Source organism: Halyomorpha halys, unplaced genomic scaffold (assembly GCF_000696795.3).
Source record: "Halyomorpha halys isolate HHAL.00 unplaced genomic scaffold, Hhal_1.1 Scaffold375.1, whole genome shotgun sequence".
NCBI lineage: Eukaryota > Metazoa > Arthropoda > Insecta > Hemiptera > Pentatomidae > Halyomorpha > Halyomorpha halys.
In genome coordinates, this window is record NW_027105275.1 from 614164 (window position 1) to 632864 (window position 18701).

Sequence of the window (18701 nt, forward strand, 5' to 3'; positions counted from 1 at the left end):
TAAAACAAACCTTAGACTTTGACTTAGTAATTGTAGCTGAAGATCCGGGGGACAATTTAGCAGTTGAAGGGCGACTGGATTTTTCATTACACACACCGGAAGACTTTGGTTGAAGCATCGGTTGAACAGGGAGACTCCCTCTAGTCTTTTCTAGAATTTGTTTTACTTGAGTACCCCCAGACCCCTGATAAAAAATCATTAATTCAATATTTTCGTGTCATTTTAAATCATTTAATAGAAACAGTAAACACTAGAAATCAATAATTTTCTACCAAAAAATCAATAAACAGAATAAGTGGTGTTATAAATATCATAAAAGAGTATTTCATACATTACTAGACCAGTTGTACTATATATTAACTTTGAATTTAATTAGATCTAACAAGTTAAAAAAAAAAATACAGCACAAAATTTCTCAAAATACAAGTCAAGAGAAAGGAAAAAAATTATTGGGGCTAAAAGGATTTGTGAGTAATATTTAGTTTCACGTTAAATCACTAAGATCCATAAACAATCATCATTGTATCATATGTACAAAATACTAATTTCAAGGTTATTATTAATAGCCAATGCCAAATAGGATATAACAGGCACCTGATACCAAATACTTAAATAATTAAAAACAGTATGGATATAAACATTCCACCCTGATTTAACTATTTAAATCAGATCAATAAATGCAAAAATAATACTTTATACACTAAAATAAAAGACAATTTTCTATGATGATAAGATAGTTGAATGTAGATAATATATATATGAGATGGTTGGAGATGCGGTCAGTAAATAACACAAATAAGTTGAGAGAACTTATTTAATAGTGCCAATATTTTGACCAGAGTTTCTAGCCTTCATCAGGGCTACGAACATAGATAACAAGAGCAAGATAACAATCAATGAATAAAAAGAAAATTAAAAGGGAAAATATAAACAGAATGAAAATTAAATAATAAAGTGATGAAAGAAGTGGAAAATCATACCAAGGTCATTCACAGTACATACCCTAGGATCACCTTTCCTAGGTAGCTGCCCCGGAGGGGAGGTAGGTATGGCTACTTAAAGGGGATTATATCCCCACCGGACACCTAGTGCCAGGTGAGGTGCACGCCTGTCCAGGTTAGCAACTGGAGGAGCATATCACAGTACTGCACCCAGCACAATACATTACACACAAAGGTCTATACAGCTGTCCCTTACTCCTCTTCTCCCAACTGCTGGACTAGCACTCCTGGGAGAGTTGTTCAAGAGGGGACAGGGGAAAAACGAGGAATGGCACTTCCCGGCCGCTGAGATAGTACAGGAGCCTTTTAACCCAGAAGGAGCGGCTGCTCTATCAGCTCAGTGTAAAAGTTCGGATGTTGTAGTAGTGCCCATTGGTGACTGGATGGGACCCTGCTGCATGTCCCAGAGTTGCTCCTCCGAGGCCACTGGACTCCACTCAAGGAAGCAAGTTTTTTCAGCACGGTGGGGTTGTCAGCTGGAATGGCTGCACACCTACTCTAACACCATTCAAGAAATATTACAGAGAAGAGTGAGTTGGCTGCTAAGCCCAGGCGTCACAGGGCAGTGCTCCCCTCTAGCCTTCCATGTCAAAGGGAGGACTCAATGTGATGAGTCCACTCTACTTCAGTCGAATCAAAAGAAGGAAGGCTACAGCTAATAGGACACAATAAGGCTGGCCCAAGCAGCATGATTCCCAGAGTGGAAGGAGAGATGTCACAGGCTGCCAATAGATGGGGACCATAGACAGGGAAAAACAAAAGAAGAAGCTCTATAGAAAGAGGAAAAGGAGGGAGGAGGCCTTACAAAGGAGGCCATCAGGCTGAGACGCCATGCTCCTTCTTCTGAACAGGCTACCCAAAGGCAGCCTAAAAGTACTGGGCGCCCGAAGGGCCGCTCTCACTTGGCTGTGACCGGGGTGGGCAGACCAGTGAAAGCTCTCAAATCGATTTGGGAGGGGGACGACGGGGAGGCTATGTCTTCCATGCCCCTCTCTCAACGCAAGAAGAGCAAGGCACCCATCTCAAGAGTGGGCCGGCAGATAGGTCCAGCTACTCAGGCCATACTCCTAAAAGGCTCCACGGACAGGGCTCACCTTATCACTCTGGACATACAGGGAGAGAAGGTGAGGCTGGGTGAGGAGGGGACATACCTCGGAGTGGGGATGAGGAGAGGCTTCAACGCAAACCCTCACCTGGCATACCTGAGGGATAGGGTGACTCTGTCACTTAACGGACTGAGCAGTATAGGGGGTGCTTTCTGGGGCCTCAGGTACCCCGCTACGATGACTATTTACAAAGGAGTGGTGTTGGGTATCCTGAAGTACGCATCCCCAGCGACTCCACGCAGGAGCAGAAGAGACTGGCTCTGCTGAGAGTTTCGAAGGCATATAGGACGGTGTCACATGAATATATATGTACTTATAGATTAAAAGCAATAAATCACAATAACATGACTTTACCTTCAGCTTTTGCTCATCAATGACTCTTTGGGTTTTCATTGAATTTACTTGCAACAAAGGCCCTCCATCATTTTCTTCCTCTTTTTTCCTCAAGCTAGTGCTCGATTTGGAAGATGGTATATTTCCCTAAAGCCAAGTTAAAAAACAAAACTAAATTAACTTATTTTAAAACATAAATTAGGAATATATACAACAAAAGGGACTTAATAACTGAAGTTAAAATATTAATTCAAACTAACTCGTACAATAGCAATTTATTATATTAAATTATTAATTCAAGAATACAAAAAGAACATCACGTTTCTTCGTAAACTTGTAAGTTACGATATAGTATGGATTATCCATATATAGTATGGATAGCAAACAGGCATCAATGATTTTGATATATCCATGTTTATACACATATGTATCAATAAAATCAATCTTTGACTTTCAGTGTTATATTTATTCGTTACATATTTTTTTATTTTAGTATCTGAAATTTAAAGTAACAATACTTTGAGTAACTATAAAATTTATCTATATTTGTCCAATAACTAAATCCTCGAGAGAATGAGAAAATAAAAAAAGGAAAATGAGTTAATTGTAATAAATTTTTCTAGCCCTACCATACCACAATACATTTATGTAACAAAATACAAAGAAAAGTTTACCATACCCTTAAGCACATTTTACACAATTTATAGCTAGCAACATAGTAAATTACTTAATAAAATTAATAATATTACAATATTTTTTTTTTTTAAATGAATGGAATAAAAATGATAAAATAACCCGTTAATAAATAAGAATGATAAAATAACTGGCCGGTTAATAAATAAGAATGATAAAATAACCTGTTGGTGGGAACATGACTTCTCTACACCAACTGGAGGAACATCCCATCTTATAGTTAGGTACTAACTTTTTTATGACTGAAACCAATGACCATATTGAAAAAATTTGTAAAACATGGCTGGATAACCTCAACCGAAGAGTGTAATAACCCCAACCCTACTATAATAATTGTTTTTTGAGTGAGTAATAAGGGTTGATAAGACATAAAATATGTGAGAAATTAATTGGGATGATAGACATTGATGTTTTAGAAACTTAGATGTTTTCAATAAAACCATTGATGCTTTTAGACTGATGTATCAATAACATTGATGCATTAATGTAGATCACAATACAATGAGATTTTCACTAGATTAATTAAACACAGTAAGCCATAAACAAAGAATAATTTTAATGACATAAAAAGTGATAGATAATGAAAGAACTCATCAGATGATTTCGCAACAATACACTAGATGGCTGAAATTAAATAATTGAAGATCCTTAGATACAACCATCCATGTGAGTAGGCATGAGTTACATGTTATCGGTAAAACTATAAATTGTTAAGAGTTTTCATTATAAAAACAAGTTCTTCAATTGAACATATCTTTTATTAATAAATAAGTACATATATTAAAAAAAAAAAAAAAAAAAAAAAAAAAAAAAAAAAATTAAAACAAACCTTAGACTTTGACTTAGTAATTGTAGCTGAAGATCCGGGGGACAATTTAGCAGTTGAAGGGCGACTGGATTTTTCATTACACACACCGGAAGACTTTGGTTGAAGCATCGGTTGAACAGGGAGACTCCCTCTAGTCTTTTCTAGAATTTGTTTTACTTGAGTACCCCCAGACCCCTGATAAAAAATCATTAATTCAATATTTTCGTGTCATTTTAAATCATTTAATAGAAACAGTAAACACTAGAAATCAATAATTTTCTACCAAAAAATCAATAAACAGAATAAGTGGTGTTATAAATATCATAAAAGAGTATTTCATACATTACTAGACCAGTTGTACTATATATTAACTTTGAATTTAATTAGATCTAACAAGTTAAAAAAAAAAATACAGCACAAAATTTCTCAAAATACAAGTCAAGAGAAAGGAAAAAAATTATTGGGGCTAAAAGGATTTGTGAGTAATATTTAGTTTCACGTTAAATCACTAAGATCCATAAACAATCATCATTGTATCATATGTACAAAATACTAATTTCAAGGTTATTATTAATAGCCAATGCCAAATAGGATATAACAGGCACCTGATACCAAATACTTAAATAATTAAAAACAGTATGGATATAAACATTCCACCCTGATTTAACTATTTAAATCAGATCAATAAATGCAAAAATAATACTTTATACACTAAAATAAAAGACAATTTTCTATGATGATAAGATAGTTGAATGTAGATAATATATATATGAGATGGTTGGAGATGCGGTCAGTAAATAACACAAATAAGTTGAGAGAACTTATTTAATAGTGCCAATATTTTGACCAGAGTTTCTAGCCTTCATCAGGGCTACGAACATAGATAACAAGAGCAAGATAACAATCAATGAATAAAAAGAAAATTAAAAGGGAAAATATAAACAGAATGAAAATTAAATAATAAAGTGATGAAAGAAGTGGAAAATCATACCAAGGTCATTCACAGTACATACCCTAGGATCACCTTTCCTAGGTAGCTGCCCCGGAGGGGAGGTAGGTATGGCTACTTAAAGGGGATTATATCCCCACCGGACACCTAGTGCCAGGTGAGGTGCACGCCTGTCCAGGTTAGCAACTGGAGGAGCATATCACAGTACTGCACCCAGCACAATACATTACACACAAAGGTCTATACAGCTGTCCCTTACTCCTCTTCTCCCAACTGCTGGACTAGCACTCCTGGGAGAGTTGTTCAAGAGGGGACAGGGGAAAAACGAGGAATGGCACTTCCCGGCCGCTGAGATAGTACAGGAGCCTTTTAACCCAGAAGGAGCGGCTGCTCTATCAGCTCAGTGTAAAAGTTCGGATGTTGTAGTAGTGCCCATTGGTGACTGGATGGGACCCTGCTGCATGTCCCAGAGTTGCTCCTCCGAGGCCACTGGACTCCACTCAAGGAAGCAAGTTTTTTCAGCACGGTGGGGTTGTCAGCTGGAATGGCTGCACACCTACTCTAACACCATTCAAGAAATATTACAGAGAAGAGTGAGTTGGCTGCTAAGCCCAGGCGTCACAGGGCAGTGCTCCCCTCTAGCCTTCCATGTCAAAGGGAGGACTCAATGTGATGAGTCCACTCTACTTCAGTCGAATCAAAAGAAGGAAGGCTACAGCTAATAGGACACAATAAGGCTGGCCCAAGCAGCATGATTCCCAGAGTGGAAGGAGAGATGTCACAGGCTGCCAATAGATGGGGACCATAGACAGGGAAAAACAAAAGAAGAAGCTCTATAGAAAGAGGAAAAGGAGGGAGGAGGCCTTACAAAGGAGGCCATCAGGCTGAGACGCCATGCTCCTTCTTCTGAACAGGCTACCCAAAGGCAGCCTAAAAGTACTGGGCGCCCGAAGGGCCGCTCTCACTTGGCTGTGACCGGGGTGGGCAGACCAGTGAAAGCTCTCAAATCGATTTGGGAGGGGGACGACGGGGAGGCTATGTCTTCCATGCCCCTCTCTCAACGCAAGAAGAGCAAGGCACCCATCTCAAGAGTGGGCCGGCAGATAGGTCCAGCTACTCAGGCCATACTCCTAAAAGGCTCCACGGACAGGGCTCACCTTATCACTCTGGACATACAGGGAGAGAAGGTGAGGCTGGGTGAGGAGGGGACATACCTCGGAGTGGGGATGAGGAGAGGCTTCAACGCAAACCCTCACCTGGCATACCTGAGGGATAGGGTGACTCTGTCACTTAACGGACTGAGCAGTATAGGGGGTGCTTTCTGGGGCCTCAGGTACCCCGCTACGATGACTATTTACAAAGGAGTGGTGTTGGGTATCCTGAAGTACGCATCCCCAGCGACTCCACGCAGGAGCAGAAGAGACTGGCTCTGCTGAGAGTTTCGAAGGCATATAGGACGGTGTCACATGAGGCGGTGCAGGTGCTGGCCGGAGCAATGCCCCTGGACCTCATTCTCAAGGAGGATGCTACGAAGTACGATGTGAAGAGGCAGGGGCTGGGAGTGCTACCAGCGGGACTCCGGGAGAGGATCGGCGAGACCCCGAACCGTTGGAAGAAGTTGCTACGAGAAGAGTACATCAAGGAGTGGAATGGACAGTGGCGGACCAGCGAGAAGGGTGCTGAGTGAGGAAATTCTTCCCCACCGTCCACTCTAGATTGAGAGCAGGTTGGGCCATCCCAGACTATTGGGTCTCGCAGATCCTGAGAGGACACGGGGGAGTCCGGGGGAAAGCTGCAAAGCTTCGGAAAGAACATCTACCCACGGTGCCCGATGTATGGGGTCCCAGAAACAGCAGAGCATGTGGTATTGGACTGCACCGCGATGGAAAGACACTGTGCCAGGTTGTTGAGAAAAAGCGGGATCTTCGCCCTCACCGAGTCGGACTTCCCTCTCCTGATGGAGGAGGATAACTACCCGTACTTCAGGGCATTCATCTATGGGTGGAGGGAGGTGGTGGGGCCAACGCACTTTACATTGGGAAGGGCTCGACCACCCAGACGGACGGATGCGGACCAGGCCTGTTGGACGTACCGGACGGATGCTGGTAAATAAGGTGTAGCCCCATCTTAAGGCACTCAGCCGAGTGCTGGGCTGCCCATGTTTTTAAAATGTAATTGTCCCCAAAAAATTAAATGGCTCCACCATTAATTTTGTATACCATATATGAAAATAAAGTTTAAAAAAAAAAAAGATGTTTATTGGCAGCAGTGCGCAATCCTAACGCAATACCCCACTGTTGCCCGTATGGCAGCAAAAAAAAAATAAAAAAATTGGTCCAGCTTCTCGCCAATAGGTGCTAGCTAGCCTTTCCTATATTCCTCCTCATCTGCCACATCAATGATCAAGGTAAGACAAATTAATATTCAACACAATAAGTCAGCTACTGCAGAATTAGCCAAGTCACTTTCGGGGATCAAATTGACCCTCGTACTAATCCAAGAACCTTACTGTTACTATTAACTATTAGTCTTAGACTATTAGAGGATTAGGGGGTATAGGCGGAAGGATAATCCGCCCAACTCCATGTGAAGACAACCCGACAACTTGCATCTGGGTCTCAGGTGCTGCCTCTCCCTCAGCTTAATACCAAAGACACCACGACCATGGTACTGAACATCAAGGTTGGTATTAATAAGATTAAATTGTTAGTAGGATCTGCTTATGTCCCTCATAGCTTAAATCCACCCTACCAATACTTAGAAAGACTTCTCCGGTATGCTAGGGAGGTAGATTTACCACTCTTAATTGGCGGAGATATTAATGCTCACCACCTATTATGGGGAAGCACAGATACCAATGAGCGAGGTGAAGCCTTGCTGGAATTTTTAGCCTCAACAGACTTAGAAATACTTAACAGAGGGGGTGAAGCAACCTTTGGTACAGGAGCTAGGGGCGAGATTTTAGATATTATGCTGGCCTCAAGCAGGATTAAAAGCCTTTGTAAAGACTGGGGGGGTCACCTCAGACATAACACTGACTGACCATAGGTTAATCTCATTTAAGATTATAGCTGAGAAATCTCTACTCTCAATGAAGAGAAACCCGAGAAATACAGACTGGGGTCTCTTCAGAGAGAGACAGGAAGGCGACTCACCCTATGCGGTGGAAAGACTTTCCAGATCACAGCTAGACATTGAATCTAGCCTACTTGAAAGAATGGTTATATCAGCCTACGAGGAGGCATGTCCATTGCAAAGGGAGCCTAGAAAAAAAGTCAGACGGTAGTCAATTCAATAGACTAAACTACAAAAAGACACTAGAAAAGCCTAAGAGAATTAAGAAGAAATAAACGAGATGGCTGGCGCAAGTTCTGCAGCAACATAAAAAGCACGCCAGAAGCCTCTCGTTTAATGAAGTTATTAGGAAGCAATGGTCAACAGCCACTAGGTGCATTAAGGAAACCAGATGGGAAGTGGAGCTCTAGTTTAGAGGAAACTTAGTCCCATTTAATGGACATACACTTTCCAGGTTGCCAGCACAGAACAATAGATAATCCTCCAACCATGGAATCCCTTAGAGAGGCTAATGAGGAGGAGTGGGTATTAGCAGAGTATATCGTTACGGACGGGGCCATTAAGTGGGCAGTGGTAGAGCTCAAGCCTTATAAGGCCCCAGGAACAGACGGTATTCTTCCATGTATGCTCAAGGAAGGTTAAAGTAGGCTTAATATCCACTTCCCCGGATTAGGGCTCTTCTTACAGCTTCTCTAGCATTAGGATATATACCAAAAACTTGGAGGAAATCACTAATAGCTTTCATTCCTAAGATTGGGAAGGAGGACTATAGTGTCGCTAAAGCGTATCGACCCATTAGTTTATCCTCCTTCCTATTTAAGATCCTGGAGAAGCTGGTGGCAGTTTTCCTTACAAGCAAGGAGCTACCAACCAACCCCCTTCATCCAAGACAGCACGCATATCTCCACGTTCACGGAAAATCGCCTGAGACTGCACTGCACTCCAGGGTAGGAAGGATTGAAAAGGCCTTATTATATAAGGAGTCCGCTCTAGGACTCTTTTTCTATGTAAAAGGGGCATTCGATAAAACAAGTCCCGAGGAAGTCTGTAAAGCCTTATTAAACATTTCTGCCCAAAATGCAATTGTCAGATGGATCAGATTTGTTCTTAATAATAGAATTATTGTAGTTTCGGAAGACGGTACTAGGCTACAGTCGCAGGCAGTAACTGGATGCCCTCAAGGGAGTTGCATCTCACCGTTGATATGGTGGTTAGTTATGAATAGCTTATTGAGAAGACTTGAGGATACTGAGATATTCGCGCAAGCTTTTTCTGATGATGGAGTGATCCTCATTAGTGGAAAGTTCGTGAGTACTATCATGGAACTTATGCAAGTCGCTTGTAACGTAGTACAGACTTGGTGTACTGAAATGAAGCTTTCAGTAAACCCATCAAAGACAGAGTTGATTCTATTTACCAGGAAGCGGAAATTGGATATATTTCAAACCCTGATTTTCTTTAGCAATCAACTTCAAATAAGCCAAAAGGTCAAATACCTCGGAATTAGTTTTGACGCAAAACTGAACTGGGGATCTCATTTGGCAGAAATCAAAAGAAAAATCAGTGCTGCCTTTTGGCAAGTAAGACTCGCTGTTGGCACTACCTGGGGTTTTAACCCCAAAGGTTATGCATTGGATTGATACAGCGATAATAAGAACGAGAATTTACTATGGAAGTATTGTGTGGTGGACAGTGTCCCATGTGCAAATGGCCAGTAAGATCCAAATAATGGTGTGTATTGGCATAACTGGGGCATTTCGCACAACAGCTACTAAGGCATTAGAATTCCTGCTTTCCCTAGTACCACTCCACTTATCGATTAAGGGGGAAGCGGTATTAGCCTATCTAAGAATGAGAGAAAATAGATAGTGGACAGAGACAGGAGAAGCTACTGGTTATGGTGACAATAGCTAAAGTGGTGGAAAGAGAGTTACCAATACTACAATACCGCTCACCACTTCTAGATAAAACACCCGCTTTAGATACTAAGATTAGTTACTTACACCTAAAGTTAGAGGAATGGGCACTGGGTTTAGTGGAAACCCCGGGAGATTATTTGCCCTGTTTCACTAATGGATCAAGAATGAATTCGACAGGACTAACGGGGGCAGGGGTTTACATTGAAGAATTAGGCATAGAACTAAACCTCCCACTTGGCAAGCACTCAACTGTCTTTCAGGCAGAAGTGTTTGCCATCTTGTCAGCAGCTTTATGCCCCGAAGTCACTAGCTGTGAAAGGACTGGTATCACCATCTTTTCAGATAGTTTGTCTGCCCTTCAACCCTTGGAGTCACCTCTAATTTGGTAAGAGTGTAGACAAGCCTTAGAATCACTAAAGAAGCTTCAGCTTGTGTGGGTCCCAGGCCACAAGGGAATCACATCATGAAAAAGCTGCTAGAAACAGGGCTGAGCACCCTCCTTTAGGACCAGAACCATTCCTAGGCATCTCTAAAAGTAATCAGAGAAAAGTAGTTCTTGATTGGACATGGAAGAAAGCCGGTAAGGAGTGGAGGGACTGTATAGGGCTGAGACAGGCCAAGATTTAAATAACTAAACCCTCTACTTCTAAAACTAAGTGGCAGCTAGGCCTTAACAGGAACGAACTCTGATTATTAATAGGAGTCCTGACAGGTCACTGCAGACTTAAAAGACATCTTAAGATATATGGAGTAGTTCATGATGAAACCTGCTACTTATGCGGACAGGCCCCAGAGACTACCTTACATTACGTAGCAGATTCTGGTAGATTAAGATACAGGCTACTAGGCCCTGATAGAATTAAAAGAAATATGGGAGGCTTCCTCTATAGATTGGGTTCCCTTTGGAATTTCATTAGAAAGACGAAAAGGTTCGATATAGAGGAATAAGAGACATAAAGAGTCATTCCATTGGTTCGTCTTGGGGATGGCAAAAAGGACCAATAGGCCCACTTGCCAGACTTGTTCCCCCCAGCATTACCAGTACCAGTAGACAAAAGAAGTGAATAGAAACCATGACAATAATAAATATGGTGACTATAACTAATAACATGGGTAAGGAGAAATAAGAAGAGAATAAAGAAGAAGGGAGTAAAGTAAAAGAAACATGAGAAAAGAGAATAAGCCAAAGAACTCACCTACTAGTAGAAGAACAGAAATCTAAGTTAACTCAGCAGCGTGTATGGTAAGACTCTGAGTTAAAAAATAGGTTACATGCAAGACGAAATTACTGGAAGGGAAGTATACATTACAAGTTATTTGGATAGGCGAAAAAGAAATAGAAGATATTTAAAAACTTATTTAGAAAAGGAAAACGTATAAGAGGATGACGACAATTGTTTAAAAATGCATTACAAAGATGACAGAAGTACTGGAAGGTGAGAATACATTACAAGTTATTTGGATGGGAGATATTTAAAACCTAATTTAAAAGAGGAAAACGTATAATAGGGTGACGGCAATTTGTTATAAAAAAATGTTTAAAACATTAAAAAATGACAAAATTACGGGAAGGTGAGAAAAGTAATTTGGATGGATAAATCAAAAGGAATTGAAAATAGTTAAAACTTATTTAAAAGAGGAAAAAAGTATAAAAGGGTCATGAAAAATGGTTTAAAAAATAATAATAAAACAAAGAAATAGAGGATGGGGAAAAACAAAATTACATATAAAAAAAATAAATAAATAAAATTAAATTAATTTATAGTTAAAATTAATCTATGTTACTTTTTTAGAAAATTGACTATTTGGAAATATGTTAATGATAAGTTGTGTTTGTCAGTTTTTAAATTTACGGAAGAAGGTTCTAATTGGATATAGAAGCTTTCAGAGATAAGCTTAATGTCATGGTTACGAACTGTGACTAGTATAGATGTTTTATCAAAATGAAAGAGTTATTTAAAGAGAGTGTTCTGAAAGTTTAGAGGCAGAATCATTATGTGAGGAAACAGAATATTTATGTTGTATGATGCGGTCTTTTAAGAGGTTTTTGGTTTCACCGATGTAAGCAGAATTACAATTGAGAGTGGAGCAAGGGATGCGGTATACGACATATGATTAGTGTAGAAGAGAGATAGGGTCTCCAAGTTGAGAGTAGAATTAGATAGGGTGTTGTGAGGTCTAAAAGCAATACAAAGGTTATGTACAGTAGAACGTAAGAATTTTTTATGTTGTCTGAAAGATAGGGGATGTATGGTAGTGGCCTGTATAAGGGGATAGAGAGGGGTTGTAAAGAAAATTGTTTGTCTATAAATATTGATAACATAAAAGCAAACACACATGACATATAGGGTGCAGCAGTGGAATAGGATAATTTTGAAATAAAATTGTTTGACTTATTTTTGTATTGACTATCCATGTATGAATATAAAGAGCAAGAATAGGCATCTGGTTGCCTATGTATCAAGAATATTAAATAGGGAGAAAAAACCTACTCCACTCTCTTCAGTACCTCTTAAAAACAATGAAAAGGCGAAAGATATTTTTAATCTTAAACATTCATTTTCTGCCCTAATTATAGTAGAACCCAAACACAAAAATATTGACATTCCTATGTGTACTAACTGTCAAAGATACACTCATACAAAGAACTATTGTCATTTGGAACCGAGATGTGTTAAGTGCAAAGGCAAACACCATTTTTCAAAGTGTCCGTTAAAATTTACGGATAAACCATTTTGTGTGAATTGCGAACTAGCTCATGCGGCTAATTACAAGGGATATAAATATTATTAAATCCTTAAAAATAAAATAAACTCACCTTCAGAAACAGATATTCATAAAGCTGAGACTAATTCAAGCAGGCCAGCCATGAAAATCACTTCAAAAAACTCATATGCTGATGTTATTAGACCAATATCAAAATCACCAGAACCAAAAACTCAGTCCACAGTTAATCAAGACAACAAAATAAATGATGAAAATTTATTGTCTTCAATAACTAAAGTTATAATACGGCTATCAAGCCGTATTTACCACAAATTATGACTTATCTATCCATGTTAGTAGCATCTTTCTTCACAAATTGACCATAAAATAAACAACAGCTTATCTACAGTTACTAATTCTCTCCTGACTAACTGCGCTTTAATACAAATCAAATATTATTCCATTAATTCTCAACATTTTATTTTTATAAAGTAAAATATAATCTGGGCTTCAACAGCAAAGCCCTGTTGTTTACATGTCCAACAATTCAATTTGAACTGAATGATATACCTTACTGATGGTGTGGAGTTGATGATCCTCACTGTTGCCCCATCACCATCTACCCTACAGGCCCTTATATCCATTACAAACACTATCAGACCCAAGTAAACAACTTAGCGAGCACTGTATTTAGAAAGGTTTTTTTTTTATTATTACTATGCATTATTACTTATTACTTGCATTCTTGTCCTTTATATTTAAACATGAAAAATGAATAAGAAATTAATTCAATTTTCATCCTGTCCCAAATTACTAATCCTGTGTAAAAATTACTAATCTACTTAAATGTAATTATATTTTTTCTGAATATAAAAAGCATTTTACTTTTCTTCTTAGTTATTTCAACATCTCTTTCAATGATAATAATATTTATAAAACAAAAATGACTTACTTTGATATTTTCACAAGCTCTTATCATATTGGTGAATCCAAGGTGTAACATGAATCCTAAAACGGCTTCACACGCATTTTTTCTCACATCAGCATTCCTGTCTTCCAAGTTTGAATACAGAGTAGGTAAACAAGCCATTAATTCCTCTTTCTGTATTGTTTTAGGTGGAACTGAAAAAAAAAAACAATAAATAAATAAATTTATATACTGCATTATCATTCAAAATAGGAGCTTTGTGGCTTTTACGTATATGTATATGTGTATATATATACATATATATTTTGACTACAGTTCAGTTCCTTTATGCTATATTAAAAAATCCATAAAAACTGACCTCACTCAGGACTGGAACAGATGATGGCAACTTTCAACTAAAGAATAACTCCTTTATAAATACATACCTAACATAACATCTCAAAATTATAACAAGATAAAAAGTACACATTACAAACTGACTCAACCACTGATAGAACATAGACTATCCAAACACTACTGTAAAAGATTTCATATAACTAACACTGATTTCTTTCATTGAGACGGACAAACTTAACAAACTTATTTTTCGACCGCACCTATTATGATCAACAAAGGCTCAATGTAATAAAAACCTGCATAACGCAGGGAGATAGATGGCCACTTAATCAATCTGAAATCTCAAAAAATAAAAAAGAGCTGGTACACTTCATCTCTAATATAGATTTAGCTAAAATGTGATCATCATATACACTCCAATTGTACCTCTTATATAATAGCAATTAATTTAATGTTTTGTTCTAGTTTAATATTTAATTCCCACATCTGCACTGTATTCATTTCATCATCTCTTTAATTAAATAATTAGTTGCCTTCTCTAACCACATGTTCTAATTGCATCATTTTAGTTATTGTATTTTATACTTCACTTGTTCTTTTTGGTTTCTGTTATCTTTACTTTTAATATTTTTAATATAGTGCAGTTGGCCTCTAAATTTACTAGAGCACGGTCCTATAGTGAGTTTTATATTTTTTTTTTCGTTCTAGTCGGTTCTTATAAATTAAAGGAATCAAGTGATGAATTGAACAATTCATCCGGTTTTTCCCAGAACCTCCAACATTATCATGAAGATAAAACAGATGCAGACCAACAAACGAATCGAATTCACCTGTTAAAAAAGTGGTTAAATATTACCAATAAATTTATTAAAAGTGAGGGTAGGCGGTAAATTTAATCAGTTAAACGAAATCGACCTTTCATCTGATAAGCACACTAGTGCAACACCAATTACTAGTAATAATAACCCGAATGTTAAACCCAATCCCATAAAAGTACCACCTATATTCTTACATAATGCCACTAATTACAAAATCCTATCAAACGATTTAAACACATTATGTATCGGACCTTTGACAACCCAGTTTACTGGCAATAACACAAAAATTTTGCTATCGATTATAGAAAACTATAGAATTATGACAAAGTATTATAACGAAGAAAAATAGAATACCACACATTTTCTACAGATAAAAATAAATATTTGAATGTAGTTATCAGAAAGGTTCCCTATAACGGAAGAAGAATTAAGGATGGGTTATAATCAAAACAATTCTAAGTTGTATCAAGAATACTGAATAAAGATAGAAATCCTACTCCCTGGTGTTCAATATCCATGAAAAATACTGAAAAGGCTAAAGATATTTTTGAACTTGACAATTTATTTTCCACTATAATTACTGTAGAACCTTCTTCTTCCTCTAACTCCTGTGTGCCTTCAAGCGTGGAGTCGCAGTCTCAGTCCATCTAGCCCACCGGTCCCTGTCCCTGCCTAGTCTTCTCATCTCCACTTTAGTTGCCGCTCTTGTATCGTGTCTCTCACTGATTTCACATCAAGATCCTCCCGAATCCTTTCATTTCTGACACAGTCACTTCTGGTCTTACCATCTATTCCTCGCAAAAATCTCATTTCTGCTGTCATTATCCTTCCAATATGCTTGTCAAGGGCTGTCCAGCTTTCTGGTCCATACAGGAGGACTGGGAGGAACACAGATTTAAATATCCATATTTTGGCATCTCTGCTTACTTCTTGCTTGCCTATAAGAGTTTTAGAAATTATATTATATTTAAGAAATTAGTTGTCGGAAGAGAAAACGTAGAGCCTAGGGTTTTGTGTAATGGTAAACCCCTAGAACTTACGAATACTTATACGTATCTAGGGACTATAAGTTAAGTTGGTAGAATAGACCAGGAGGTTCAAAATCGAGTGAAAAAGGCCAATGGAGTTTACCATCAGATTTCTATAACTACTGTAGAAGCAAAACATAAAAACAATGTTATTACAATGTGTACAAACTGACAGAGATATGGTCATACAAAACATTAATTTAATTTAGAATCGAGGTGTGTTAAGTGTAAAGGAAAACACTATCTCTCAAAATGCCCATTAAAATTTACAGATAAGCCTTTTTGTGTAAATTGTGAACTAACAACAAGGGTTGTAAATATTACAAAAAAATAAAATGAAATCACTTCCAAAGCCAAGTACTCGTATAACTGAGAATAGTTCTAACAGGCCGGCTACTAGAATTACTTCAAAATTTTCATAAGCTGATGCTATTCACCCAATATTAAAACAACAAGAACAAAAACCTCAGTCCACAGTCAATCAAGACAACAAAATAAATGGTGAAAATTTATTGTCTTCTATTACTAAAATCATTATCGAAGCTATCAAACCGTATTTACCACAAACAGTGACACATTTATCCACATTAGTGGCGTCTTTCTTTATGAATGGGCCATAATATAAATAACAGCTTATCTACAGTTACTAATTCTCTCCAGACTAACTGCCTTTACTACAAATAAAATATTATTCCATTAATTCTCAACTTTTTATTTTTTATCTATGGGTACAGAATTAAGGAAACTAAAAATTTTAAACTGGAATGCTCATGGCATATCTTCTCAAAGAAATGAATTCAAAATTTTCCCTGAATCAAACTTCATCGATATAGCCTGCATAATTAAGACACATTTATCTCAAAACATCAAATTGAAGATCTCAGGTTACAAAATTTTATGTTATGATAGAGATTGATCGACTCCTTCTAGTGATGTAGCCTTAATAATTAAAAATAATATTGACTTCACAGAAAATATCATTTACAACGTATTTAACATAGAGGTCGTTTCGGTTCGTTTAGACTTGTCTCCTTCTACATTTGTCAAGGTAGTTTATAAAACCTCCAAATAAAAAACTACTTCAAGACGAAATTTTAAAACTGTTACCAAAAGGAAACCATACATTAGTTTTAGCTGACATAAATTGTAAAAACATTTACTGGGGATGCCGCAAAGCAAATTCTAGCGGAAATACTTTACTTGATATTTGCTCAAGGCACGATGAAAAACATTCTCTGACAGCTGCCTAAAATCAATATTGCTAAAAATTAAAGAAAAAATAGTAGACAGTGGATGTGAAACCCTAGAAGACTAGAAACCCTGTTCACAAAAAGAAATGGAACCACCTCAAACACAAAACTAAATAGGATTTGGAAGAATGGGCATATATATCAAAGATATGTAGAAGATTTAAGACCCAAAGGATCAATCATTGTGGAAGGCTACACGATGTCTACTGAAAAAATTCCAAGTCTTGTAGACAATGATGAATTCATCGCCGACACAGAAAAAACTGAAGTGTTTGCAAATTTCTTTGAGAAAACATTCTCCAATACAGAACGTGAAAGAAGTCCAAATTTAGATAATGATGAAATTGACAAGTACCTAAGTCACCCTCATACAACTGTTCAGCTCCCACCTAAATTCGCAACCCCAAAAGAAATCAAAGAACTGATTAGAAGGCTTAAAATGAAGAAAAGTCCTGGACATGAGTTGATCCTAGTCATAGCAATTAGAATGTTACTTAGGAAAACTGTCGTTTTCATAACATCAATTTTTAACAGTTGCCTGTGTACTGGATATTTTCTGGTACGTGGAAAAAGACCGAACTTATAGTAATTCACAAGCCTGGTAAAAACACTAAACTAATCAGCAGCTATAGACCCATCAGTTTGTTACCCATTCTTGGAAAAATGCAGAAATCAGTCATAAAAAAGCATCTTTCTTATTTTTTTCAATGCATCAAGATTATTATGGATTTTCAATATAGTCATTCCAATCCCCACAAACTAGTATGAGTATCAGAACTTATAATAAACAGTTTTGAATTGAAGAAGCACACTCTGGTAGTGTTCTTGGACATCCAACAATTGTTTAATAAGGTCTGGCATCAAGATCTCCTATACAAGCTAAAGCGGGTGGACACTCCAAAGTATTTATACGACATTCTGAGCTCATTCTTCAGCGACAGAACATTATCTGTAAGAATAAAGACACAAATTTTACCCTCAGACAAATCCATGCAGGTACTCAACAAGGTTCAGTCCTTTCTCCCATTATGTTTAACTTCTATGTTCACATCATTCAGTCCACACATACCTCCATAGCTATGTTCGCTGACAATACAGCATTGTTCTCTTAACATGATGATATAATAATAGCTAGCAATACTTTGAAAAGTCACCTTAAAGAACTAGAACAATACTTCAATAAATGGATGATTAGTCTGAACATTGAAAAATGTACTTCAAAAGTTTTTACTCTCAGACGCCAAACAGACCCACCAGAACTGATCCTCAAGGTAAAAATGGAATCCTGCCGGAAACAGAAAGATACCTGGGAATTCACCTCGATCGCCGCCTTACCTGGAACCACCATATCTCAGCATCAAATTAACTCAAACCTACGCAAGGTTAGCAACACTATAACCTATGCTTCTTGGTACAGGATAAAAAAATCATACAGGATTACAACAAAAAAAAGGTTCATGAAATTCCACTCCCAGTAACTAAAGTTAAAGAAGCAGTGACCTATAACTTGGGAAACCCAACGACAACCCGGAGACTGAAGGCCAGGCTGCTGCAGGACATACTCGGATAAATTCTATATTTATCAGTTCTGTTATTGTCACTCTAAAATTTTATTTTGTCTTCATCTTTTTTTTTTTTTAAATTCACTTTTTTTCCCAATAGAAGTCAATTAATTATTTTGTTAAATCAATAAATGTCATTGTTTTTGTTATTAACTTTTATCTTTTATTAAAAATTATTATTTTAATCTA

General features: G+C 37.5%; 1 protein-coding gene across 1 annotated transcript in view; it reads right to left on the reverse strand.

Moving 5' to 3' along the window:
* The window catches only part of msps (msps cytoskeleton-associated protein 5), a 108567-nt gene that overhangs the window by 36729 nt on the left and 53137 nt on the right, over positions 1–18701 (reverse strand). Inside the window, exons 18-20 of the mRNA XM_067050231.1 lie at positions 13543–13712; positions 3963–4136; positions 2462–2587 (exon numbers count right to left, since the gene is read on the reverse strand). Coding sequence (XP_066906332.1) covers positions 2462–2587; positions 3963–4136; positions 13543–13712 — 470 coding nt within the window. The remainder of the gene's footprint in view (positions 1–2461; positions 2588–3962; positions 4137–13542; positions 13713–18701) is intronic.